At 39.9% G+C, this 26,759-nt stretch overlaps 1 protein-coding gene across 1 annotated transcript in view; it reads right to left on the bottom strand.

Annotated features, from left to right (window-relative positions):
* MYO16 (myosin XVI) overlaps positions 1-26,759 on the bottom strand; it is a 912,243-nt gene that overhangs the window by 76,956 nt on the left and 808,528 nt on the right. Inside the window, exon 31 of the mRNA XM_006851537.1 lies at positions 14,266-15,453. Within this exon, the coding sequence (XP_006851600.1) occupies positions 14,266-15,453 (1,188 nt within the window). The remainder of the gene's footprint in view (positions 1-14,265; positions 15,454-26,759) is intronic.

Raw genomic sequence — 26,759 nt, 5'->3', positions numbered from 1 at the left:
CGAGGGTGTAAATCTTTACGGGAGTAGAAAGCCTCATCTTTCTCCCGCGGAGCGGCTGGTAGTTTCGAACCGCTGACCTTAAGGTTCACAGCCCGAGTCGTAACCACTACGCTACCAGAGCTTCCAAGTAGTACATGTAAATTGCATACATACATTTAAATCATTTTGAAACTCCTTGACAAGCTATATGGACTATTTCTTTGATACCTTTTGTATTGTGCCTTTTAACAATGGTCGATTGGATGGTGTTAGTAATTTCTCGTCCCTTCAAATCGTATGCTCATGAGACTAAATTTCCCTTGACTTGTCAAAATGACACACCACAGAGCAAATGTCAATCACCCCAGAAAGGATAAGCAATTGGGATCTTGTAGAGAAAAGTTAACCCTATGTCTGAAATGCATTCTCATGTAACTCAATATGATAGGAAAAGATGATGAAACATCCAGTTGGTGATGTGATTCTCCTCCTCATGCCCTGCAATCATTTTTAATGAATTATTTTAAACACAAGTATGTTTACATGTTAATGGACATAGAAAAATCAAGGGAAAATATCCTTTACACATAGCCTAAAGTAGTCAATTCCAAGCATAATTTGATCACATCATGTGCCTGTTTAAAATCTTTTAATATCTCCTATAATGTCAGGATAAAGCACAAATTGATCGCTAGTAATAGAAGGTGAGGTCTTTCTATTCTGGGACTTGAAAAGTCTCCCTAGCCACTTCAGTCTAATCTCCCTTCACCCTTCCATATAAATCCTACCCACTAGACTAGTGTTTTTCAAAGAACATATTTGTGGGTGGAGAAATCAATTTAGTGGTTCATAAAAAGCATTTAAAAATGAAATAGAAAAGAATAAATTCAATAAAACACAGTAGGGTTTCACAAACACTAAGGGTAAAAAGTGTTTTGTGAAACATGTTTATTGTCATAATGTAAAATGCGCCTCACTAAAATTCTAATGAAGGGCAAATGCTACCTTTATTTCTTCAATTATTCAACTCTGTACAATTTAGAACAAGGTCTGGCATAAAAGAAATCCTCAGAAACATTCTGGAATAACTAAACAAATCCAAGAAGCTTGCCCATCTTATTTTAATGATTTTTGAAAACTTCAGAAAAATAACACAAGTAATGTAAAATATTTTGCTAGTTTCATCATCTTAGTTGAAACTAACCTCTGATTTTTTAAAAAAGAGCTACATGTGTTGGGGACCTGTCATGATTATTTTTTTTTTTTTAAAGTCATTACAGAATGCTTCTAAAATATATAAAATCCCCACAGAAATGGAAATACAGTCTGATTAGCAGCTGGACCACATCTGGGTTTTCTAATGATCATCAGATTAAAAATTATTTTTTTTATGATCCCCATCACTATATATAAATAAAGCCCAGCGCCTCTTTATTGTAGAACTATCCCAGCCTCTGTAAATTACAGATGATTTCAAGCCTGGGTAAGTGAACAGAGAAGACCCCCTGCTATGCTGCAACTACACTAGTGAAATTAATGGTAACAATTAGAGTTTCACTGTCTTGTATGACATGAAAGTGATTCAACAAAATCTACTTGTACTAAGTGCTTTGTTAGCTTCATGTGGTGGAATTAGGGTAGACCAGGAAGGCACAGCATGTTACAGCTGGAACTGAAGCTATGAATGTCCCAAATCTGGAGTGGCCATGACTCTATTTTTCTTAGGGACTGAAGTCGTTATTTTTGAGACAATGCTGTGGTGCTTTATTGAACCGCAGTGAACTGTTAACAACAACGTCAGCAATTTGCGTCCATAAGCTGCTCCTCAGAAACCCTATGCAGGGTGACTATGAGTCATCTATAGAGTGAAAACAAATGAATGCTATTGCTGTTGATTGTGTTATTATAATTAATTGTCATTGTATGCCATCAAGGTGATTTCAACTTGGAGTCTCGTTTTAAGACAGAGTAGAAGTGCCCCCCAGGGTTCTAGTCCATCATATACGGTCACTTTGAGTTGCAATCGACTCAACAGTACACACCCCCAGCAACCATCTTTACAGGGAACAGAGTGGCAGGTCTTTCTCCCACGGAGTGGTTGGGTTTAAACATCAGCCTTTTGGTTAGCAGCTGAGACCTTAGCTAGTATATCAATAGAACTCATTATTATAATGAATTGTTGTTAAGTGCCCCTCAAGACAGTTCCAACTCATAGCGATCCTGTACAAGGTTTTCTGAGGTTGTAAATTTTTCAGGGAGCAGAAAGCCTTATCTTTCTCCAGAGGCACAGTTGTACTCAAACCTCCAACCTACTGGCTCACAGTCCAGTGCTTATCCTACAGAGTCATCACGTTCCCCTGTTATAATGAAATGCTGTTGAATTAGTTCTGACCCACAGCAACCCTGTATTTGGTTTCCGAGGAGTGGCTGGTGAGCTTGAACTACCGACCTTGCCATTCAAACTGACCTTGTGGTCCTGCGCATTAACCCACAGTGCCACAACTATAATTGACTAGTAGTTGTAGCTGTGGTAGTGTAGTAGTTTTGAATCGGGCTGCGAACCTTAAGGTCAGCAGTTCGAAACTACCAGTCGTTCCACGGGAGAAAGATGAGGCTTTGTGCTCCTGTAAAGATTCACAGCATCAGAAACCCTGTACAGGGTCACTATGAGTCAGAACCAACTCCATGGCATATTACCACCAGTACTTGTAGAAATACAGGGTATGAGCATGACAATTACAGATTTCAAAGAACAGCTAGGTGAAAGTACAAAAATGCCTAAGAAGCTTTGCACATGGCGAATGCTAGATGAACACTGTTGGCTCGTGGAATGACGAATCAGATAGAACAGTATGGAATATAGTCAGTTCTCAGTTTGTGTGAACATTTCTAGGTTCATCTCAGGATGAATCATAAAAGATGATTCAAGTCAGGCATAAAGGACCTAAACACTGTTAAGACAGTTCAGAAATAGGTTTGTCTTTTCTGATACTCTTAGGAAGAGAGAGAACATGGCATAAATCCAGTGCATCTTCAGGAAAACACTCCTCACACCATGTCACATCTGAGCCTTTCTTGACAAAAGGAAGAAAACCCCAGGATATTGTATTATGCAGCAATAATGAGATGCAGATAGTCATGAAGGTCTTTATTAACTTGCTTAAGGAGAGAGGCTGAGTGGCTTAGAGGATAAAGCACAGAATTTCTCTTTTGAGACCCCAGTGGGAGTTTAATTTGCAATTCAGTGTAGAGAGGCACAATACCCAATCGCTGCTTGCTTTAATGGGTTGATAGTATGGAAAATATTTACTGGTTATGAACTCTTTTGAAAAGATTGTCTTTTTTCAGAATATCAGGTACAATAGATTTTTCTCCAGCTGATGATGTAGTACAGAACATTGCAGTAGTAATGGCTTCTCTGCTACATTTGGCTAATCTCAAAACTGATATTTACGCAAGATGCACTCAGAGTTTTGATAGGACTGGCATGCAGGTGGCTGCAGATTTACAGGAGATATGTTAAGGTAATTTCCCAAGATAATTTATATTATTCAAAGGGTAACTTTTTTGATCAGATTGATCTGAATATTTAATGATCACAAATCTGGGCATCGTTTTACTCCTGGGTTTCAAAGGCTGATGAAGTAGCACAGGCTAGAAGAGACACTAGCCTAGCATGACCCGTGAGTTTGATGTGTTCCCAGCAGATATTTATTGAGGGCTTGACACCAACTCTTTATTCTTTCAAGGTTCTCACATTGTCATTATCTATATCTGTTTCTACAGCCACACAAGAACTGCAACATAGGACTCAGCCATACTAATGATCCTGAAGGACGTCACACGGTTTCCTTCAGTTACACACAGGATCTCAGGGAGTCAGAGTTAACTTCACAGGAACCAACAACAACAAAATCATCACATAATTTAAAAATAATATGATTCCTGACTTTTTCCCGAAAGTTGCCGCAGAGACAGATGGTGAGGGCTCTTTTAATTGCCTGTCTTCTCCCTGTCCCTATCACAGTGCCTGTGGAAAATAAACACTTGTTCTCTGTACAATCCAAAGTATGGATCCTTGTGCATGGTGAGGAAACTCTACCGGTTTAATTTCTAGTTGATCCTGAACAAACATCTGAGACTTTACTAATAAAGCCCCTCCTCGGAGATGGAAACCTGCATTCTATAGCAGTCACACATTTCCTAAGTAAAGATGCTTGGTGAGCACTGTACATTTAAATGCAACCTTGTGTGTGTGGGGGGGTGGTGGTGGTGGTGGTGGTGGTGTGGGGTGGGGTGGTGGGGGTGGGGTGGTTCACTGTCTTTGAGTCAATTTTGACTCACAGAGTAGTTGTATAAGGTTTCCAAGGCTCGAAATCTTTTCAGGAGCAGAAATCCTAGTCTTTCTCCCAAGGAGCAGCTAGTGGGTTTGAACTAACAGCCTCTTGTTTAGCAGACTAGTACTTAGACTACAGGCCTTTTTTGCTGTTATGTGCTGGAAGTTGGTTTGTACTCATAGTGACCTTGTATAAGGTTTCCAAGGCTGGGGGTAAGAAGCCTCCTCCCTGTCCCATGGAGTGAATGGTGGATTTGAGATGCAGACTCTGCCGTTAACAGCCCAGTGCCTAACCCACTGTGCCACTAGGGTTTCCCTGAATGTAATGCTAATAACTGTGCTGTTCAGGTGACCAACAAAACCTCATAGAGGCTGAAACAAAGGGAGATGGAGAATGGGAAAACAATAGTCATGAATTTGAGGCCTTAGTCCAGCTATGTGTGTTTGGGGGCCCCTGATACTAAGATAATACTTTGTGGAGCAGTTGAGTAGAGAGGGTTTTGTAGAGGAAGTAAGGGGGAAAGGAGTTGGCAGAGTGGCACCCCAAAAAATATATTCTTTCCATTTAAAATTGGCATGGATGTCTCTCAGGAACATGAACAAATATACAAGAGGGAACAAAGAGTTTTTAATCTGTCCTCTTGCCACATGTTTTACTGGTAACGAGTCTACTTTAGAAGGAAATTATCTTCTTAGACTTTACATCATAATTTTAATTGTTGTCAGAGAAGAAGAAAGGTATAATAAAGTCCAGGGTTTAGAAAAAAAGAGACTTGTGTTTGATTCTTGACTCTGAGACCGATTAGTTTTTGTGATTATGGAGAAATCACTTAATCCCTCCAAGTCTCAGATTGCTCGTTAGTAAATGGGGATGTTCACACCTGCTTCACTTCTTCACAGAGAGACGAGGACCCAGACAGAAGGGAAACGTCAATACGCTGGGCCAACAGTAAAGGGTCACTTATAATGCTTAGCTGTTAGGATTATTAAGAGCACCATTAACACCTCACATGTTGTTTTTGAGCATCCATAGGTTACTTGTAATTGCATATATATACCTAGAATTGGTGCTATACTCTTCATTCATTTTCTGCTTCTGACCCTTTGCATTCGTTGTAGAACAAATCCTAACACTTATCGCTGAATTCTCATGAAATGGAAGAGAAACAATACAAACAACGGAGACAGAGCTTCCAAGTGGAAAGCTCTTCCTGCTGTTACTCCATGCAAGGCAGATGTCTCCTTTTAACTCCTCTTTCTTCCTCAAAAGTCATGGCTGTATTCAAAAAAGGTCACCTGCCTTGCACTTGACTCTCGTAACATACATTCTACCTGGAATGCCTAAACTTCTAGCTTCTGCACCTGAAAAACTCCATTTGTCCAACGGGCTTATGAGCAGGTTCCTCGCTGTTCATATGCTGATTCTTCTGTGACGCTCTCCTAGACGCCACAAAGCAGTTGCTTACTCTACTTCCAGGACCCTAAAATTACCTTTTATACACATCTTTTACAGCAGTCCTGAATCTTTTTCAGAGCACTAACATTTTTTTTTTGAGACTCTGATGAAGTTTATGCAGCCTCTCCCCATAAAAATGTGCATGCTATGGTGTGGCGCTATAGGATAAGCACTGGACCACAAGGTTGGTTTGAACCGCAAAGTTGGTGGTTCAAACTTACCAGCTGCTCTTTAGATACCCTATTCAAGACCATTTTGAGTCGGAACCAATTCAATGGCACTTACCACCACCACCACCACCACCAACAACAAGGCATTGGAATGCATGGCATACCTGAAGTTCCTCTTTGTATCCACTAGTGATTTATGACCCTCAGGTTAAGAAATCTCAGAGTCCAAGTGTGGTACTATAGCATGGAGCTGCTAACCACAGGTTGGTGGTTCAACACCACTGACTTCCTCAGCAACACTATAGAGGGTTGTTATGAGTCAGAACGGATTCAATAGCACATAACAACTATAATCTTATTCTTTGAAATTGAGTGAACTCATCAATTTCACTTGTAAAAGGGCATGAACAGTACCATCTTATTTGTTTATTTTTGGTACCACTAGTAAGCAGCCATGTGTGTACATTTAGTAAACATTTACTGGACAGTTATACAGAAATTATCTCTACAAGTTGACTGAAGTCCAGTTGACAGGCCTCTAGTTTTGTCCCACTCATGTGTGAATTCTGGGATATTTGTAAAGGGAAGGTGTTGTTAAGATGTGTGAAAATGTCAGAACAGAAATAGGATTTTTAAAAATGCTTTTCCAACTTAATTGGGGGGACTAAAAGCTTTGTGCTCTTTATCTAGATACTCTTGCTTTGGGCCAATTTGGTAAAATCAAGAGTTCATTTCTTTTGAAGAGTGGTGTTGGTGGTGGATGTGTATTACTGACTCGGTTCCAACTCATAGCAACTCATGAACAGAAAGCCGTATCCTTCTCCTGCACAGCAGCTGGCAGATTTGAACAGCCGACCTTCTGATCAGTAGCCCAACTCATAATCCGCTATGCTTTGTTGTTGTTGTTGTTGTTGAGAGTACTGGTGTGGTGCTGTGGGCTAATGTGCTCAATTGCAAAGTTGGTTTGAACTATAAGATCAGTGATTCAAACTCACCAGCTGCTCCTTAGAAACCCTATACATAAGCCACTATGCTACCAGGGTAAATATTACTGCTGTTGGATCTCTGTAGAATAAGAAACAATCTAATATATTCCTTCAAGTACCAGGCATAGATGCACTGTTATGACAGAAAGCCCAAGAATTTAGAGAAAGAGAGAAAAACAAAACAACGAAACAAAACATATCTCAGTAGACATATTCTCCCCATGACAAAGTTCAGTTTCATTGCCAGAGTGAGGGAAGGAAATTTTACATTGCTACTCCTTGCCTAATACCTACTTTGATAAATGGAGACTTCTTTCTCTCCGGATGTTAATCTAGTCTCCCCAAAGGATTTATTCATTTGGAAAAATGAGGAAATCTCAGCATTGATTCAACATGGCTCTATTCGCAGAGCAATGCCTCACTTCTGTAGGAGGGAGACTTTTACATTAGACAGGAATGCAGACAGTACCAGCTCAGGGAAAACAATCACAAATCAGCCAACTATGTCTCATTCTGTTCACGCCCTTTATGATTTTCATGAACCCTCAAGTCACCACCCATCACAAATAAATCACCTCTGAGAGAAAGCAATGGGGGAGTGACAAAGATTAACTGCTTTATATAGGATAAAACCCTAAAAGAACATGGGCACAGGCACGGAACCTATGGGATGTGGAGCTTTACATCTTATTATGGGATGTCTAGCTTTGCATAAAGCAGTCCAGTTTTTTATGCTGCAATCTCATTAAAATGAACCAGATTACATGAGAATAATGTCAAAATTTCAAACACAGGGAACAGAGAATGGCCATTTACAAACACTGACCTTGAGCAATTCACAGATTCCTGCTAGAAATTCAGTGATAATTCATTAGCTTTATGCGATATGGTTTCTTGTGATTAAATCATGTAACTGAGCTTAATCAGCAATTGGTGATATTGTTAAGTGTTGGTAAGTCAGTTCTGACTCATAGTGATCCTGTATAGGGTTTGGAAAGTGGGTTTGTGCCACTGACCTTGTGGTTAGCAGTCAGGTGCTTATCCCACAGCAACATACCAGACCCCTATGGTGGTAGTGGTTATGTGTCGAGGAGTCGGTTCCAACTCATAGCAACCCTGTACAGGGTTTCCCAGGCTATAAATCTTTACAGGAGCAGCAAGCCTCATCTTTCTCCCTCAGACCGCCTCATCTTTCTCCCGCGGAACCGCTGGTAGCTTCGAACTGCCGACCTTGAGGTTAGCAGTCCGATTCCTAACCACTACTCTACCAGAACTCCTTACAGATCCCTATTGTTGTTGTTGTTGTTAAGTACCGTGGAGTTGGTTCTGACTCATAGTAACCCTACACAGGATTTCCAAGGCTATAAATCTTTACGGGAGCAGAACGTCTCATCTTTCTCCCGCGGAACCGCTGGTAGTTTCAAACTGCCGACCTTGAGGTTAGCAGCCCAATTCGTAACCACTACGCTACCACAGACCCCTATAGATACTTTTAATTCTCATGAAATAATGATTTTGAGGCACTGAAAACCATATACAGGGTCACTATGGGTCGGGATCGACTTGACAGCACTTAACAACAACAACAACAATACACTCGACAAGAGGCCGTTGTTAGAACAAAACAAGTGGATACTGAATAGTAAATTCTGGAACCGTGTCAGGGTTGTATCCTTTCACCATAATTATTTAATGTGTATGCTGAGCAAATAACCTGTGAAATTGGATTAGATACAGGACTTGGCATCAGGATAGAAAGAAGAGTTATTAACAACCTTCCATATGCATGTGATACAAGCTTGGCTGCTGAAAGCGAAGAGGACTTGAAATACTGAAAAGATTAAAAAGGACTACAATCTTCAGTATGACTGCACTTCAATGTAAAGAAAACAAAAATCCTTACAACTGGACCTATAAATAACATTGTGACAAATGGAGAAAAGAATGACCTTGTCAAAGACTTCAATTTGCTTGGATCCCCAATCAATGCTCATGGAAGTGACAATCAAGAAAGCAAATTTGCTGCAAAAGTGTTCAAGAGCAAAGACAATCAGTCTGACTAAGATGCAGTTGACCCTCATATGCATGTAAAAGTTGGACAATGAATAAGGAAGACTGTAGAAGAATGGATGCATTTGAATAAGGGTGTTGGAGAAGAATATTGAAAGCACCATGGACTGCCAGAAGAACAAACAAATCTGTGTTAGAAGAAATACAAGCAGAATATTCCTTAGAAGCCAGGATGGTGAGACTTACTCTGTCGTATTTTGGACATGTTATCAGGAGGGGCCAATCCTTGGAGAAGGACATCATGTTTGTGAACATGGAGGATTAGCATAAAAGAAGACCCTTAATGAGAAGGATTGATCTAACATCGGTAACAATGAGCTCAAACAGAGCAATTGTGAGGATGGGTGGGCTGGGCAGTGGCTCTCACTATGAGCCAGAATGAACTAGATGGCACCTAACAACAAATACTACTTGGAGGAGGCAGCTCAGCCTCATTTGTATTTTGAGTACCTTCCAACCTAAGGGGCTCATCTTCTGACACTGTAGCAGACAATATTCCACTGCTCTTCATATGATTTCAGTTACTAACCTCTCCTTCTTGCTAGTCAGTCTTAGTCTAGAAGCTCCTTGGAAATGTGTCCACCCTGCTGGTATTTAAAATACTGGTAGTGTAGCTTCCAGAATCACAGCAAAACACAAGCCAACAAGTATGACAAACTGAGAGATTCACGGTGGAGGGATGAAATACCCTCTATATTTATTGACAATATATACCTATACATTTCAACTGTTTACATACTTATGATTGGTGCCAATTTGATAATATTTTTATATTTCTATTGTGTAGAATGTAATCTTTTACTTGAAATCAATGTTATGTAATCACATCAGCAGGTATATAGTATTTATGTACTCTGATTACTTAAAAATAAGTTAATATTTCAAAAGGTTAAAAAAATGAGAAAGGATGATTGAAAATATGATCATATTTCTGTTCTGAGCTTTGATCTTGCATATGTGTTTTGCTTGGATCTAATAGTGACCATTCAAAAAGCAGATTGACAGACAGTGCAGATTATGATAGAATGAACAGACCACAGCAGCTGAGAGCTCAGGGAAATTTGGCAGAGCCAGTTTTGTTTTGGTGGAACTCTAACCCTTGATAATTATTTTATTTATATCATGAAAAATGACATTGTGGTTTCCAGAATCAGTTTTCTATCAAAGTAGGAGTCTCATGTAGGTGATGGCTTAAGTGTATTGATAGGCTTATATTAAATTGAGTTTAAAAATGTATCTATTTTATTCTTTATGTTATTCATAAATTTATATGACTTTCAGGCAGACCTTCAAAATAACTCAGGGCTAGGGGAAGGAGCTCTGGTAGTGTAGTGGTTATGAATCGGGTTGATAATCTCACGGTCAGCAGTTCGAAACTACCAGCTGTTATTCAGGAGAACCAAGAGGCTTTCTGCTCCCGTAAAGATTACAGACTTGGAAACCCAGTACAGGGTCCCTATGAGTGGGAACCAACTCCAAGGCACATAACAACAACAACAACAACAACAACAACAACAACAACAGGGAAAGGTAACAGATAGAAGACAGGATGAAGGAACACTGGCCATGGTTCATTCATCTATTTTTTCTACTGTTGAATATGTTGGCAATTTTCTATAAGAAAAAAGGTTTAAAAGGAGTTCATTTTTATGTAAATGGTCCTACAGAATAAAAATATAATATTGAACAACTTTGATCATACAGTACTCTGATTTTGAAACTTGTCATTCTTATTCAGCATATTTGTATAATAAAAATTTTTGAGACTTACATTTACATTTGACTTAAGTGATTTTTATCAAGATAAAAATGCCATAAGAATTAGATATCTCACATTTTAAAATGTTAGGCTGACTTTTAAGGTAGATTTTCATTAAATGAGGATTTAAAAATCACCAGCTACAAGCAAAAAAAAAAGTAATTATAATTTCTTGTTAGCCTCATTTTTAAGTACCTATTTGTATCTTATTGACTTAGGATGCACAATTTCAACAAGTAATAAAAGTGAATGTTTTTAATAAATATTCTGTGAATAAGGCTTTTTTATTCATTCAACATGACTTTCAATTTCATCATCCAGATTTCTGAGGGTGTACTGCATTTTTGTCAATACTGTAGCATCCTGCTTTCTTCAATGACTGGAGAATAACATGCTCATTAAAAAAAACAAAAAACAAAATTCCCCTTGTTACTCTGCATAAACTCAGTTAGTCTGAGATGCCGTTTAGAGCAATGGTGCACCCTAGTGGACAGAACTAGTCACTGACGCTCCCCTTCATCATTTGAATTAGGTCTGATATTTTTGGAAATTAAGCAACTAGAAGTAATGAGCATAATGTTATTAGTCATGTTATAACATTAGATAAAAAACATTTTTTTTTAATTAATGGGATAATTGTATTTAGGCATAGAGTATTAAACATTTATCCATTCTTAAACTCTGGTAGCGTGGTGGTAGTTATGTGCCGTGGAGTCGGTTCCCACTCATAGCCACCCTACACAGGGTTTCCGAAGCTGTAAGTCTTTACTGGAGCAGAAAGCCTCATCTTTCTCCATAGGAACAGCTGTTAGTTTCGAACCATTGGTAGAGTAGTGGTTAGGAATTGGGCTGCTAACCTCAAGGTCGACAGTTCAAAACTACCAGCTGTTCCGCGGGAGAAAGATGAGGCTTTCTGCTCCCATAACGATTTATAGCCTCAGAAACCCTGTATAGGATCACTATGAGTCGGAACTGACTCCACTGTACTTAATAACAACAACAAAGTTCAAATAGCATGTATATTGCATCTCAACATTTTCTCTATATACCCATATGCTGTGAAGTACATTTTTGGCTTTATTATTAATGGAACAATTTTCTACATCCAAACTGTATGGTTTTCAGTTCCTGCCATTAGGTGAACAAATGTGAATTTTTTAAAAGTCCCTTTTCCAAGCAATGAATGTAGTCCTGGCATGGCACTGTGCATTCATGCACTGGACTGCAAGCTCAGTTTGAATCGCAAGGTTGGCTGTTCAAGTTCCCCAGCCACTTCACAGAAACCCTACACAGGATTGCTGTAAATCGGAAGGAACTTGATGGTACTTAATAACAAGCTACACATTTTAAAAATTTAATTTAATTTTTTTTGGCTGTCTGAATTTACTTCATGGAGTTCGTTAAAAGAATAGCCTCCAGAGACAAAGATCTCAGAACTCAATCATGATTCTCTGAGAAACTTTAAGCAACAGATTGATCCCTTTGTGTTTTAGTTTTGTCACCTGCAAAATGGGCTTGAGAGTAGCTGATCCTTCACAGTCCTGTGACAATCAATAGGATATTAAGTCATGACTGCAACAAAGTAGACCCTATACAACTACTGTGACTCCTATTACTCCTGTCAGACGGCGGTTGTTATTCTTGTCGCTTAGTGCCATCAAGCAGATTCCGACTTACAGCAACCCTGATTAGGGTTTCTGAGGAGCAGGTGGTGGGTTTGAAGTGCAGACCTTGTGGTCTGCAGTCCAGTGCTGATCCTACAGTGCTACACCGGAAGTCTCCAATGGCACTTCCATCAAGTAAATGCACAATAAAAGCTGCCTAGGTGTCCAGCCTGACCTCTTGGAAGCAGTTTAGTTTTGTATTCTTCAAACTGCATGCCCAAGTCTGCAGGAAATGAACTGTTTAAAGGAAAGTAATGCTTGTGAAATACTACAGAAAAGTCTATGGAATAGACATAGAATAGCATTACACTCTCATTTTTTACACCTAACTCACTACATACTGCATTTTAAGTGAACACATACAGCAGAGAATTTATAAGCATTTCAAACTGATCAAGGTCACTGTTTCAAAGAGGCAAGGCAAATACTTTGAACCTTTCTGTAAAATTTCCATAACAATTTATTTCCACATAAAAACTGTAGAATGTATGAATGTAATTCATTTGGGTGTTTTGAGGATAAGTTAGCATCTCTCCCCATTGGTTGTTTAGTAGGAAAGATATTTCGATAAGATTTAAAATGTCTTTAAACTTAAAGAGGTGAAAGCGGAAGAATGAAAACTTTAAAAGGAAGAAATTCCAAGGATATGATATATCATTAAGGTTGTTGTAAAGTAGAGTCAGTTCCGACTCCTAGTGACCCTATACGGGGTTTCTGAGTCTGAAATCCTTACGGGAGTAGAAAGCCTCATCTTTCTCTCGCGGAATAGCTGGTAGTTTCGAACTGCTGACTTTAAGATTGGCAGCCCGACTCATAACCACTACACTACCAAAGCTCCTTCATTAATTATTTTTAAAAGTTAATTATTTTAAAAGCAAATGAATTTGAGCTTAGCATCCAATTTTGTATGCCTGCAATAATCATGAAAGGAGCTACAATTATCCCATAAGAACATGTCAAGCCAATGTAAACATTTTCTTTTCTACAGTCAGACTATATAGAATCACACAAATCTCAATCCCAGTATTGGCAACCTTCTAATCTGCTGTGTAGGGATGACTGTCTCATATTGCTAAGTTTTCGATTATTGCACCTACTGTGCAAAAGGTAGAAGTTTCCAATTTATGTATTTATAAAAACATCCTAAGTAATGCAGACCAATTTTTTTAAATTACAAACATGTTTCCTAAAAGCCCACTGTAGGAAAATCGATGTTTTATAGTTTTAGTGTGAAACTAAGAATGTTGTACTTGAGATTCTTATACGTGTTATGGAATCCTGGTTAACCCCACCATAGGGAACTATAATTAGTAAATTCATGCAAGATGCCTTCAGGCCTCACTATAATTCTCATTATCTTCTGAGCACTAGACTTTGTTATTTCCAAATGAGGAGGTCTTCCTAGAAATTCATTAACTTTACTTCCTTGCATAAGGCAAGTGAATTCATCAAATTCTGATTTATAGTAAAATCAGGCTTATGAGGTTCTAATAAGCTTTTCATTATAGAAACATATATTAATTTGTTCTTTTAATGCTTTCCCCTTAGAATGCATTTTGTTTCTTGGAGTGAAATACATGAATTGTGAAATTCAAAATTCTGCTACTTACAAGTACAATTTCATTTATGAATGCCCTATAATTAAGAAGAAATTGTGAGCTAAACAAACAATTAGCTTATTAGTCTGAAGACTAAATAGAGGGTAGGTTATTCATTCATCGGGTGAGTGTTCTTCGCTTTGACCCACTTTTCATTTATCAGCATGCTTTCTGGGTTTTCTACACACATCCCCACGCACATCGATACACACACATGAAAAAAAGGGAGAAAGGCTACCCAACTTACCTTCAGGCTCTCTAATTTTTCTTCCGGCTGCAGACTTCCGAAGCACACTCCTACCGGAGTTAAAAAGGCTAGCTAACTCTTCAAGAGGACTAGTGAGAGGCCTCAAGTTTGGAGGGCTGTAGGGAGCTGGAGAGGAAGAGTTGGAGTTGGATTTCCTATGGTCAGCTCTTGCCGCCTTGACTGGGGAATACGGAAGCTTGGAGAATGTGCTGCAAGCACCACTCGCTGGAGCAGAGTTTGGCTTTTCATGTACTTTGGGCAAATCCGAACTTGCCATTGCTTTTCCCGTAGTCACCAAAACGGTCTCTGGTGGGAACGTAAAATGTGTTGAGGGCCGGTAAGAAGCAGGAGGAGACAAAGGAGGCGGCAGAGGAGGAGGAGGAGGTGGGGTTGAAGGAGGAGACATTTTGTTTGAACCATTAAATAGAGTTAAGCCAGGGGAGGCAGGTCTGTCACTCTCCCCTCTTTGGTTTTTGGAATACTGTGGAGACAAAGGACTTGAACCTTCTGATTGGACAGGGTATTTTAGGTTGGTCTCCAGAACAGGTAGTTTTTTCACTTCCAGAGGTGTCAGAGGTGACTCATCAGAGGCAGGAGAGCATGTCACAGGGGTGGGAGGAAACACCAGAAGTGGGGGGCGATGGGGAAGCAGATTCGGGAAGGGGGCTGGAATGTCACAAGTGTCTCTAGCAGTTCCACTTGCTTGGCAGCTGATATCCCCATCCTCAAAGGTGACAGGTTTTCGACTCTCAAACAGCAGTGGGGGTGATGCAGCCATGAAAGAGACCAGGCTTTTGCTGTTCACTTCGGGCAAAAAGTACTTCATCTCTTCATATACCGACTCCCCTTGGTCTGGGCTGTCCCCCTCGGCACAGCTGGCCTTTATGACGTTCCCTACCATCTCAATATACACTGGTTCTGTTTCGTCCTCCTCCTCCCGAGACATGGCCAGGTTCAGGGGGCCCTGGTGTGGCCCTTCGGCAGGTACAGCCCTGTTTGTGGCCATGGGGTCCGGGGTGAGACCTGCTTTACATGTGGCCAGCCCGGCCTTGGCTTCTCCTGGCTTTGGGGCTGATATCTCTTCATAGGAGCCACTAAGCTTCGTGTTAGGGCTTCGTTTTGGCTTTCGAGGAGGGATCTTTTTCATAGTGCTGTAGTCATCACTGTGTGGCCTGGGACGGGTCAAAACTGAAGAAAGGAAGGAAAAAAAAGAAGTGGTTGGTAATTGTTAATAAGATTCCCTAGTGTTGTTGTTGTTGTTAAGTGCAGTCAAGTTGATTCCGACCCATAGTGACCCTGTATAGGGTTTCCAAGGAGCAACTAGTGAGCTTGAACCACCGACCTTGCAGTTCAAATGGCTTTGCAGTCTGACGCATTAGCCCACAGCGCCACACCAGGGCTCTGTAGTTGTTATGAATTGTGCTGCAGACCTCAAGGTCAGCAACTCGAAACTACCAGCTGTTCCACGGAAGAAAGATGAGGCTTTCTGCTCCCATAAAGATGTACAGCCTCGGAAACCCTGTACAGGGTTGCTATGAGTCAGAACCGACTCCACGGCACATAACCAACCAACCAACCAGTCTTGGAGTCCTGGTGTGGTGGTGTGGGTTAATATACCAGGCTGCAAAGCCATCTGAACTGCAAGGTCGGCAGTTCAAGTTCACCAACTGCTCCTTGGAAACCCTATACAGAGTCGCTATGGGTTGGAACTGACTCAATGACACTTCACAACAACAACAACAAAGACTTAAAGCTTTGGAAACGCTATACAGGGACTGGGTGAGTGAAGCCACCTCCGGAGCACCTAACAACAGCAGCTTGGGGTTTCACTTTTCCCAGCTTTGCTTTAGTTCCCACAGATCCAGTGTATTTTGTATCATGAAGGACCCGGGCTTGCATTTCAGTCCATCCTGCAGGGCTCCCAGCTAAGCCAAAGGTCTGAGGATGAGGCAAAGGAAAACGGGATTTTATTTTAGAACGAGAGGGCAAATTCCACACATTGTGAAAGATGTAAAGGAGAAAATAAGTGTCCCCAAGAATATCAGCCACCTAAGGGACCCTGGTAAGAAGCTCTAGCTGCTATCAGGCTGCTAACCTCAAGGTCAGCAGTTCAAAACTACCAACTGTTCCATGGGAGAAAGATGAGGCTTTCTGCTCCTGTAAAGATTTACAGCCTTGGAAACCCTGTGCAGGGTCACTGTGAGTGGGAACCGACTCCACGATACTTAACAACAACAAGGGACCCTGATAGTACAGTGGCTAAAGTACTTGCCTGCTAGTCAATACACAGAGAGGTCAGTGGTTTGAATACTCTAGGCATCTGCTCTGGCAATCTGCTTCCAAGGAGATTTATAGCTTTCGGATAATTTGACTCTGTCCTTTAGCATGGCTCTGAGTCAGAATGATTTTTTTTTTTTTTTTAATACATAAAATCAGCCACCTATAAATCTAAAGGTACCTGAATGCGATAAATAATTTGTACTTGACAACTTGTTGAAAGGTTGGTGGTTCAATCTCCCTGGTGATATCACAGAATGAAGACTTGAGGATCTGTTTGCATACAGATTACAGCCAAGCAAAGCTCGTTCTGCTCTATAAAGCATAGAGGTGCCATGAATATGAATTGGAATGGAGTGGAAAATGACTGGTTTGCTGACTTTGGGTTTAAGAAGCTCAGTGACATGATGATTTCGTAGGGGTAGGAGCATTCACACATCATGTTATTGTCATTAGTAGCTCTCCAGTCCATAAAGACTCATAGAGGTCATCCAGTAGATCTAGGATTGATATTTACAGTCTTAGGAGCTAATACAAGTATGCAATCAATATCAATCGAATAGATCCTAATCATTCAGAAGTGTGAAAATAGAAACCTGGGAAAAACAAACAAATGAGCTAGTCAAGGACATATGTCTAGAATATGAATAGCCTTGAATATTTCAACTGTTTAAAGTGAACAAAACAAAACAACCATAAAACTATCTACAGGGAAGAAGATGATTCAAAAAAGAAGAAGTTGGCTAACATGATTGGCAAGGGTAAGTCATACAATAACCAATAAACACATGTTGTTGTTGTTGTTAGGTGCCATCGAGATGGTACCGACTCATAGCCACCTTATGCACAGCAGAATGAAACACTGCCCAACCCTGGCCCAGTGTCCATAATATGTGCTATAACACAGGATGCTATGTGAATATGCAGCTGCTGTAAACATCATATTATATAACATTGCAGGAAACTATTTCTACTTCTCCTCCATTGACTGCTGCTGGAAGCCTGGGAAGAGCAAGGAAGGCGCACAGAGCACCCAGTTGTGCCTGCCAGATGTCAAAACAAAACCCAAGAGCCTATTCCAGGCCACATCCTCTGTCACCCAAGTCTACAACCCACCCGAGGTCAAGTGCTGCAAGAATCTGGGACTGAGGTCTTTACGACCATGTGCTTATTGTTCTATGGTGCCATTGAGTTTGTTCTCATTGTGACCCTATGCACAACCGAATGAAACACCATGGCTCCTTCACAATTGTTGACCATGACCGTTGTCACTTTGTCAGTACATCTCGCTGGGATTCGTCATCTTTTTCACTGACTCTCCACTTTACCAAGCATCATGTCTCTCTCCAGGGACTAGTCCTTCCTGATAACATGTCTCATGTATGAGAGGCAAAAAGTATCACCACCCTGGTTCTAAAGACCATTCTGGCTGCACTGCTTCCAACTAAGATTTGTTTGATCTTTTGGCAATCTACGTTACTTTCAATATTCTTCTCCTACACTATAATTAAATGCATCATTTCTTCTCTGGTCTTCCGTATTATCCAACTTTCACATGCACATGAGGCAATTGAAAATACCATGCCTTGAGTCAGTTCTACCTTAGTTATCTTTGCTGTTTAATACGTTAAAGCGGTCTATGAAGCAGATTTGCCTAATTCAATACGTCACTTGATTGCTTGACTGATGCTTCCATGAGTGTTGACTGTGGATTCAAGTAAAATGACATCTTTGACAACTTCAATCTTTTCTCCATTTATCACGAGTTATTTATTGGACCAGTTATGAGGATCTGTGTTTTCTGTACATTGAGCTCCAATCCATACTGAAGGCTTCAGTCCTCGATTTTCATCAGGAAGTATTTTAAGTCGTCTTCACTCCAACAAGGAAGGTTGTGTCATCTACACATTGCAGCTTGTTAATGAGTCTTCCTCCAATCCTGATGCCACATTTTTCTTCATATACTCTTTATATAATTCTTGGATTATTTGCTCTGCATACAGACTGAATAAAGGAGCTCTGGTAGCGTAGTGGTTACGAACTGGGCTGCTAACCTCAAGGTCAGCAGTTCAAAACTACCAGCTGTTCTGTGGCAGAAAGATGAGGATTTCTGCTCCCATAAAGATTTATAGCCTCAGAAACCCTGTACAGGGTCGCTATGAGTTGGAACCGACTCCACGGCACATAACCACCACCACCACAGACTGAGTAAGTATGGTAAAAGGATACAACCCTGGCACATACCTTTCTGATTTTAAACCATTCAATATCTCCTTGTTCTGTTTAAACAACTGCCTCTTGGTCTAGGTACAGGTTCCTCATGAGCACAATGAAGTGTTCGTGACTCTTTAATGTTATCCATAATATTGTCATGATCCACACATTCTAAAAACTGCCTTATCAATAAAGCACAAATAAAAATCTTCCTGGTATTCTACTGACTTTTTAATGACTTTTTGCTTCTTCCTGTATGATTTTTTATTTTTTTTTAATATCATCCCACAACTGTTCTGGTCTTGGATCATTAGTGTCTAACACATTAAATCTGTTCTTGAGATGGTCTCTAAATCCAGGTGGGATCCATTCAAGGTCATAGTTTGGTTCTTGTAGACTTGTTTTAATTTTCCTCAGCTTCAGCCTGAACTTGCATATGAGCAATCAATGATCTATTCCACAGTCTGCCCCTGGCCTAGTTTTGGTTGATGATATGTAGCTTCTCCATTGTCTCCTCCCACATATGTAGTCAATTTTAATCCTGTTTATTCTATCTGGTGAAGGCCACTGCATAATCACCTTTTATGTTGTATAAAAATGAAATTTGCAATGAATAAGTTGTTGGTCTTGCAAAATTCTATCATGTGATCTCCAGCGGCATTTCTATCACCAAGGTCATATTTCCAAATACTGATCCCTCTGCTTTGTTTCCAAATTTTATATTCCAATCACCAGTAATTATCAATGCATTTTGATTGCATGTTTGATCAGTTTCAATCTGAAATTTGTAGATGTCTTCAATTTCATCATTGCTGGTTTTAATGGTTAATGTATAAAGTGGAATAATAGTAGTATTAAGTAGTCTTCTTGTAGGTGAGTGGGTATAATTCTATCACAGACAGCTTTGTACTTAAAGATAGATCCTGAAATGCTCTTGTTTTTTTGGCAATGAGTGCAATGCCATTCCTCTTCAATTTGATTTTCTGTCACAGCAAACCATATGATTGACTTGTTCAAAATGGCTAATATCGTCCAATTTATCCCACTAATGTGCAGTGGTTACAAGTCACACTGGTAACCTCAAGGTCAGTAGTTCGAAATTACTAACTGTTCCATTGGAGGACAATGAGGCTCTCTGCTCCCAGAAAGGTTTACAGTCTTGGAAACTTACAGGGTTATTGTGAGTCGGAACTGACTCTACAGCACATAATCAATCAATCAATCAATCAATCATTGTCTAGGAAATCAATCTTTATGTGTTACACTTAATTTTTGACAACTTCCAATTTTCCTAGATTCATACTTCATACATTCCATGGTCCAAGTAGTAATGGATGTTTGCAGCTATTTCTTCACATTTTGAGTTGTGTCCAATCAGTAAATGATCTCAGAAAAACTTTTCTCCATTTGCATCACTGTGGTCAATTCTACTTTGAGAAGGCAGCTCTTCCCAAGTCATATTTTGAGTGCCTTCCGACCTGAGGGGCTCATTCTCTGGGACTGTTCTTTTGCTATTGATGTTTTCATCTTTTGGGAATATATCTGGCAATGCTCCACTGCTATTCATAAGGTTTTCAGTGGCTAATCTATCAGAAGTAGTCGGTGTCTCTTTTCCTAATCTGTCTTAATCTGGAATCTCCACTGAAACCTGTCTGCTACGGGTGGCCCTGTTGGTATTTGAAATACTAGTGGCAAAGGCATAGCTTCCAACAACACAGCAGCATGCAGGCCATTGGAGTAGGACAAACTGACAAGTGGTGGTTAAAACTATTAGGGGTGAATAACAGCTATGGTAGCATAGTGGTTATGAAATGGGCTCCTAACCTTAGGGTCAGCAGTTCAAAACTGCCAGCTGTTCCACGGGAGAAAGATGAGGCTTTTTGCTCCCATAAAGATTTATAGCCTTGGAAACCCTGTGCAGGGTCACTATGAATCGGAACCGACTCCACGTCACATAATAACAACAATAAACAAAAGGAGAGCTGCTTTCCATTCTTTTAAAATAACAAAACTTATGGAACCACAGATGTGTATGTGGTCAGACATCTGGACATTCATTGATGCATATTTGTATCTGAAATATTAACAAATACATATTTAGCAGAGAATTAAGTGTACAATAAATATTTAAGTAAAACTTCTCAAGAACAAACTTCCTAAGCTGAAAAAAAGGAAAATTTAGAAAAATTGAAAGGATGATATCATTAATAGGTGCTAACTTAAGCAGAGTATATTATTGTTATTGTCAGGTGCCATTGAGTCGGTACCGACTCACAGCGACCCTATGCACAGCAGAATGAAACACTGCCTGATCCTGGGCCAACCTCAATATTGTTGCCACACTTGAGTCCATCGATGCTGCCAGTCTGCCAATCTATCTCGTTGGGGGTCTTCCTCTTTTTCTCTGACCCTCCACCCTACCAAACATGATATCCTTCTCCATATCATCAGTCAAAACAAGGCCAGGAGCAGATTATGGAGCAGACCATCAATTGCTCATATGCAAATTCAAAGTAAAGCAGAGTATAGACACTGCTGAAATATGTGAATTTAAAGCCTTTATTAAAAGTGAAAAAAGAAATTCCATGAGGGTTTTTTTTTTTTTTAAGAGTTATTTGTTTTTAACCCAGATGTATTTTTACTATAAACTACTACAATTGTATTTCATAAATAAGCTAATTTTCTGTAACTTGGAAATTACTCTAAAAAATGTTATATTTCAGTAAAATGTTACTGAAATATAAAAGTATATCAAAACCTTAGATTATTCTTCCAGTTTGGTATTTCACTAACCTCTCAGATGGAGCACTGGCTATAAGAACATTAAATTTTGTTAAACTGAGTTATTTTATGAGTTGTGGTTAGCCACTATCAAGTCTATTCCAACATATAATGACCCCATGTGTGCAGAATAGAACTGCTCCCTGGGATTTTCAAGGCTGTGGCCTTTCGGAAGCTGACTCTCTCTGGATGGATTCAGACACCCAACATTTTGGCTAATAGTTCAGTGCTAAATCATCTGTACCACCCAAAGACTCAATCAACCAAGGCAGCCCTCAAACATTTTCCCTTCTCACTGTAAACTGTCACTACACACTGTAACATTATTCACTGTTCTTCATTTTGAGGACTTAGGGAAGTAAAATGACTCAAACGAAATGCTTTAGAGGTAGAAATTAATCCAAAGCTCAGCACTACCACTTAATTGTCAACCACTCATGTAGCTAAGGATTTAACCAGTATCTACTGGGATGTGTTAGTGAATAAGACACAAATCATTTCTGGTCTTCTTCTACCTTAATGAGAGGAGTCAGATAATAGAGAAAAGTAAACTTAGCAACTGAATCAATTCTGTAGTGTATCAGGAAGGGATTCCAGATATGCAACTGAGAGCCAGCAGGCCAGGATAAGGGGTTAGAGAACGCTGTGTGTGGTGGGGGCATGGAATGCAGAATTGCTATTTTGAATTAAGTATTAGGCAAACATCTTTTAGCCTCAGTGTAATGATGCATTAGAAAAAAGTGATATTAGTAGCTATTGTAGAGGACTAAAATAGCTATTCCAAGTAAAATGCTTACCTCAGTTCCTGGCACACGGTAAACATGAAATAAATGGTAAAACATTCAGATATGAATGGAAAAGAACAAAGTTAATTTTCCAACTCAGTGGACATCTTTGTAAGCTAGTATTAAACAGGTTTACCCAAACTAGCTAACTTTTAAAAGAAGAAAAATCCCAAAATGTGTAATTCTTTAATTAATAAGCATTTTTCAAAAGGATTTCAATGTGCTAAGAGTTACTCCTAAGCTTCTCCTACAAAGTTAATGAACCAAGCACATTTTTAACATTAGGATTATAGAGTTGTTCTGAAGATGAGAATAATTTAAAGAATTTGTGGCAAATTGTATTTTCCGAAATGACTTCAACTATAATTTTAGTCCCAAACACTCTTCCCATGAACCTCTTACCTTGATCCTCTTATATGAAGTAGCTGAATCTATAGTCATTTTGTTTGTCCCTGGATAGGTTGTTGTGAGTCCTCCAATTAGACTGTTGTTATTGTTAATTGTTGTCGAGTCAGTTCCAACTCATAGCAACCCTGGTTTCCAAGGAATTGTTGGTGGATTTGAACCAATGACCTTGGGGTTCAAGCCAACGTTACTGATTCAGTGCATTAACCTACAGTACCACACCATGACTCTGATAGTAAGAGTGTTACAGGGTGTGGTTGTGTGTCACCAACATAGTTCTGACTCAGTGAGATCCTCTATAGGGTTTCTGAGGCTGTAAATCTTTATGGGAGCAGAGAGCCTCATCATTTTCCTGCAAAATGGCTGAAAGATTCGAACTACTGACCTTGGAGTCCAGTTCAGAATCCACTACGCTACCAGGAAGCCCAATTAGATTAGGAAGTATAATTCAAATAATGAAACCAGGATTCCAAAACAAGTGGACAAGCCTTGGAAAAGCACGTTCAGGCATTAGGACTAAGGTCTAGTCAAGAAGTAAGTGTCCAGCTGTTTATCAGACTTCTAATAGCCCAGTGACTGCTGTGTTGTCTGTCACTTGCTTTCCTCCATTTTGGACCAAATCATGAATAAATACTATCCGACACCTGGACCATCATTATATGCTGGTTATGTGGGGAATATAGGGTTTTAGTTCACAGTCTTTGCTTAAAAAGGTTCATATTTGAATAGCTCTGAACTAAGGAGCGTCCATGGAGCCAGAAGCACTTACTTGTGCCGCTGCTGACCAAAAGGTTGGTAGTTGTATCCACCCAGAGGTGAACTAGAAGAAAGGTCTGGCAACACTCTTAAGAAGAAATCAGCTACTGAAAATCCCATGAAGGACATTCTACTGCTTCCCACATGGAGTGGCTGTGAGCTGGAGGTGACACTATGACAACTGGAACTGGTATGGTATATGACTAAGAGCTGACAGTGTGCTCTGCAGACCTGGGCCTTATTTACATGATGACATCCCAGATCTTAAGCTGGAAACTTCATGATAATGAGATGAGACATTAAAGGGCTCTCAGGTGAGGGCATGGTGGAAGGACATGAAACATTTTGTCCCGACATAGATTGTGGCTGATTCAATTTTCCCAAAATTGGTCATAAAAATATTCCCAGTTGTATCAAAAAATGATGTCAATTTCTCCTTTCGTACTAACTGGAGAGGTCTTTGTGATAGCCTTGATGCATCTCATGTGGCAGAAAGGAAGTTGTGTGGCTTCCAAGGCTAGGTCTCAAACCACACTACAGCCTCCTCACCTGGCTGTTCCAGCACATGCATGTTTGAAGGTTTGATCCTTTAAGTAAGAAGTACAGCTAACCTGAAGCTCCCGATCTTTCCAAATTTGAAGAGAGAGCACAGAAAGCTAGAGATGCCCACATAGTTAGGGTCCTCGCATGTCTGAGGTATCTGCCATCTGAGTGATTATCTTTCAAATGATTGCAGCTTCATGAAAAAATCTTGAGCACAAACTCTCTACCTAAGACGCATTAACTACTAGAACTTTAGAGACAGTAATAAAATAACTGTTTTGTTTAAGCCACAAATTTTGGAGGGATTTCTTAAGCAACACTAGGTAACTGATACAATATCACTTCCAGGTTTGCCTCAGATATGTGACAAGCCATTTTTGTGTTAACATTATAAATGAAAGTAGTATGAGTAGTTAGAAGAAATAGTCCAGCAGTAAGAAATGCTAGAATCTAAGTAGCTCTGGTAGTATAGTAGCTACGAGTTAGATTGTTAACCTCAAGGTCAGCAGTTCAAAAACCACCAGCCATTCTGCAAGAGAAAGATGAGGCTTTCTGCTCCCGTAAAGATTTACAGCCTCAGAAACCCTATGTAGGCTCACTATGAGTTGGAACCAACTCTAGGACACATAACCACTACCACAAGCTAGATTCTGGCTAACTCAGTCCATAGTTTACCTGTATGAACTTATAGAAGCTCAAGTCTCACCTCTATGTAACTCTATGTGCTCAACGTTATCTATACAGTGGTCATATGACAGTAGGACTTCCCTGGATTGTTTTACGGGTGAAGAAATACTTAGCATGATGGAAGACACAAAAGGAACACCAAGTAAGTCTCAGCACTATCATCATCATCATTATAATGATGCAACCAGAAATGAATCATGGGTGATGGAGCAGGGTTCCTAGTGTAGGAATTAGTGCTTAATGTTATTGCTCTTGTTGCTAAGTGCCATCGAGTCGATACTAACTCATAGTGACCCTATGCCCAACAGAACGAAACACTGCCCGGTGCTGGAGAACCACACAACTGTTGCCATGCTTGAGACCATCAATGCTGTCACTTGGCCAAGATATCTCGCTGGGGGTGTATTTCTTTTTCTCTGACCCTCCACTATACCAAATATGATGTCCTTTTCCCATGAATGGTCCCTCCTGACAAGATGTCCAAAGAATAAGAGATGAATTTTGGCCATCCTGGTCTCCAAGGAGCATTCTGGCTGCACATCTTCTAACACAGATCTTTTTGTTCTTTTGGCTGCCCATGGCACTTTCAATATTCTCCAACACCATAATTCAAATGCATCATTTCTTCTACGGTCTTCCTTATTCACTGTCCAGCTTTCACATGCATATCAGGTGACTGAAAATACCATGGCTTGGGTCAGGCACACCTTAGTCCTCAAGCTGACATCTTTGCTCTTCAACACTTTAAAAAGGTCTTGTGCAACAGATTTGCCTAATGCAACACACTGTTTGATTTGACTGCTGCTTCCATGAGTGTTGATAGCTGAACTAGAAGAATGAAGTCCTTGACAACGTCAATCTTGTCTCCATTGATAAGAATGTTGTTTATTGGTTCAGTGGTGAGCATTTTTGTTTTCTTTACACTGAGATGCAATACATACCAAAGGCTGTGCTCTTTGATCTTCATCAGTAAATATTTTAAGTCCTCTTCACGTTCAGCAAGCAAGGTTGTATTATCTGCACATCAGATTGTTAATGAGTCTTCCTCCAATCCTGATGCCATGTTTTTCTTCATATAACCCAGCTTCTTGTATTATTTGCTCAGCATACAGGTTTAATTATTATGGTGAAAGAATACAACCCTGTTGCACACCTTTCTTAATTTTAAACCATTCAGTTTTCCCATGTTACGTTCAAACAACTGCCTCTTGGTCCATGTACAGATTCCTCATGAGTACAATTAAGTGTTCCGGAACACTCATACTTCACAATGTTGTCCATAGCTTGTCTTGATCCACACAGTTGAAAGCCTTTGTGTAGTCAATAAAGCACATGTAAACATCTTTCTTATATTTTCTGCTTTCAGCCAAGATCCATCAGACATCAGCAATGATATCCCTCACTCCACATCCTCTTCTGAATCCAGCAGGAACCTCTGGAAGTTCTCTGTCATTGTATGCTAGCAGCCATTTCTGTATTACCTTTAGCAAAACTTTATTGGCATGGGATATCAAAGATATTGTCCGATGATCTTGCATTCCATTGGGTCACCTCTCTTTGGGATGGGCACAAATACGGATCTCTTCCAATGAGTCGGTCAGCTAGTTGTCTTCCAAATTTCTTGGCATTGATGAGTGAGTGCCTCCTGTGCTGCCTTACTTTCTTGAAGGATTTCAATTTTTATTCCATCAATTCCTGCTGTCTTGTTCTTTGCCAAATTCCTTCAATGTACTTTGGACTTCTTCCTTCAGTATCATTGGCTCTTGATCATATGCTACTTCTTGAAATGGTTGAACATCAACCATTTCCTTTTGGTACAGTGATTCTGTGTATTCCTTCCATCTTCTCTTGATGCTCTCTGCATCATTCAATAATTTGCCCAGAGAATCCTTCAATAACAAAAGACGAGGCCCGAATTTTTTATTCAGTTCTCCCAGCTTGGAAAAATGCTGAGCGTGTTCTTCCCTTTTTGTTTTCTTATTCAAGATCTTTGCACATTTTGTTGTAATGTGTTTCACAGACACTTAAATAAATGGAGGATGGCTG

This window comes from Chrysochloris asiatica, unplaced genomic scaffold, assembly GCF_000296735.1.
Source record: "Chrysochloris asiatica unplaced genomic scaffold, ChrAsi1.0 scaffold00029, whole genome shotgun sequence".
Taxonomy (NCBI): domain Eukaryota; kingdom Metazoa; phylum Chordata; class Mammalia; order Afrosoricida; family Chrysochloridae; genus Chrysochloris; species Chrysochloris asiatica.
Note: the sequence above shows the minus strand (reverse complement) of the source record. Positions and strands in the feature narration are given on the sequence as shown.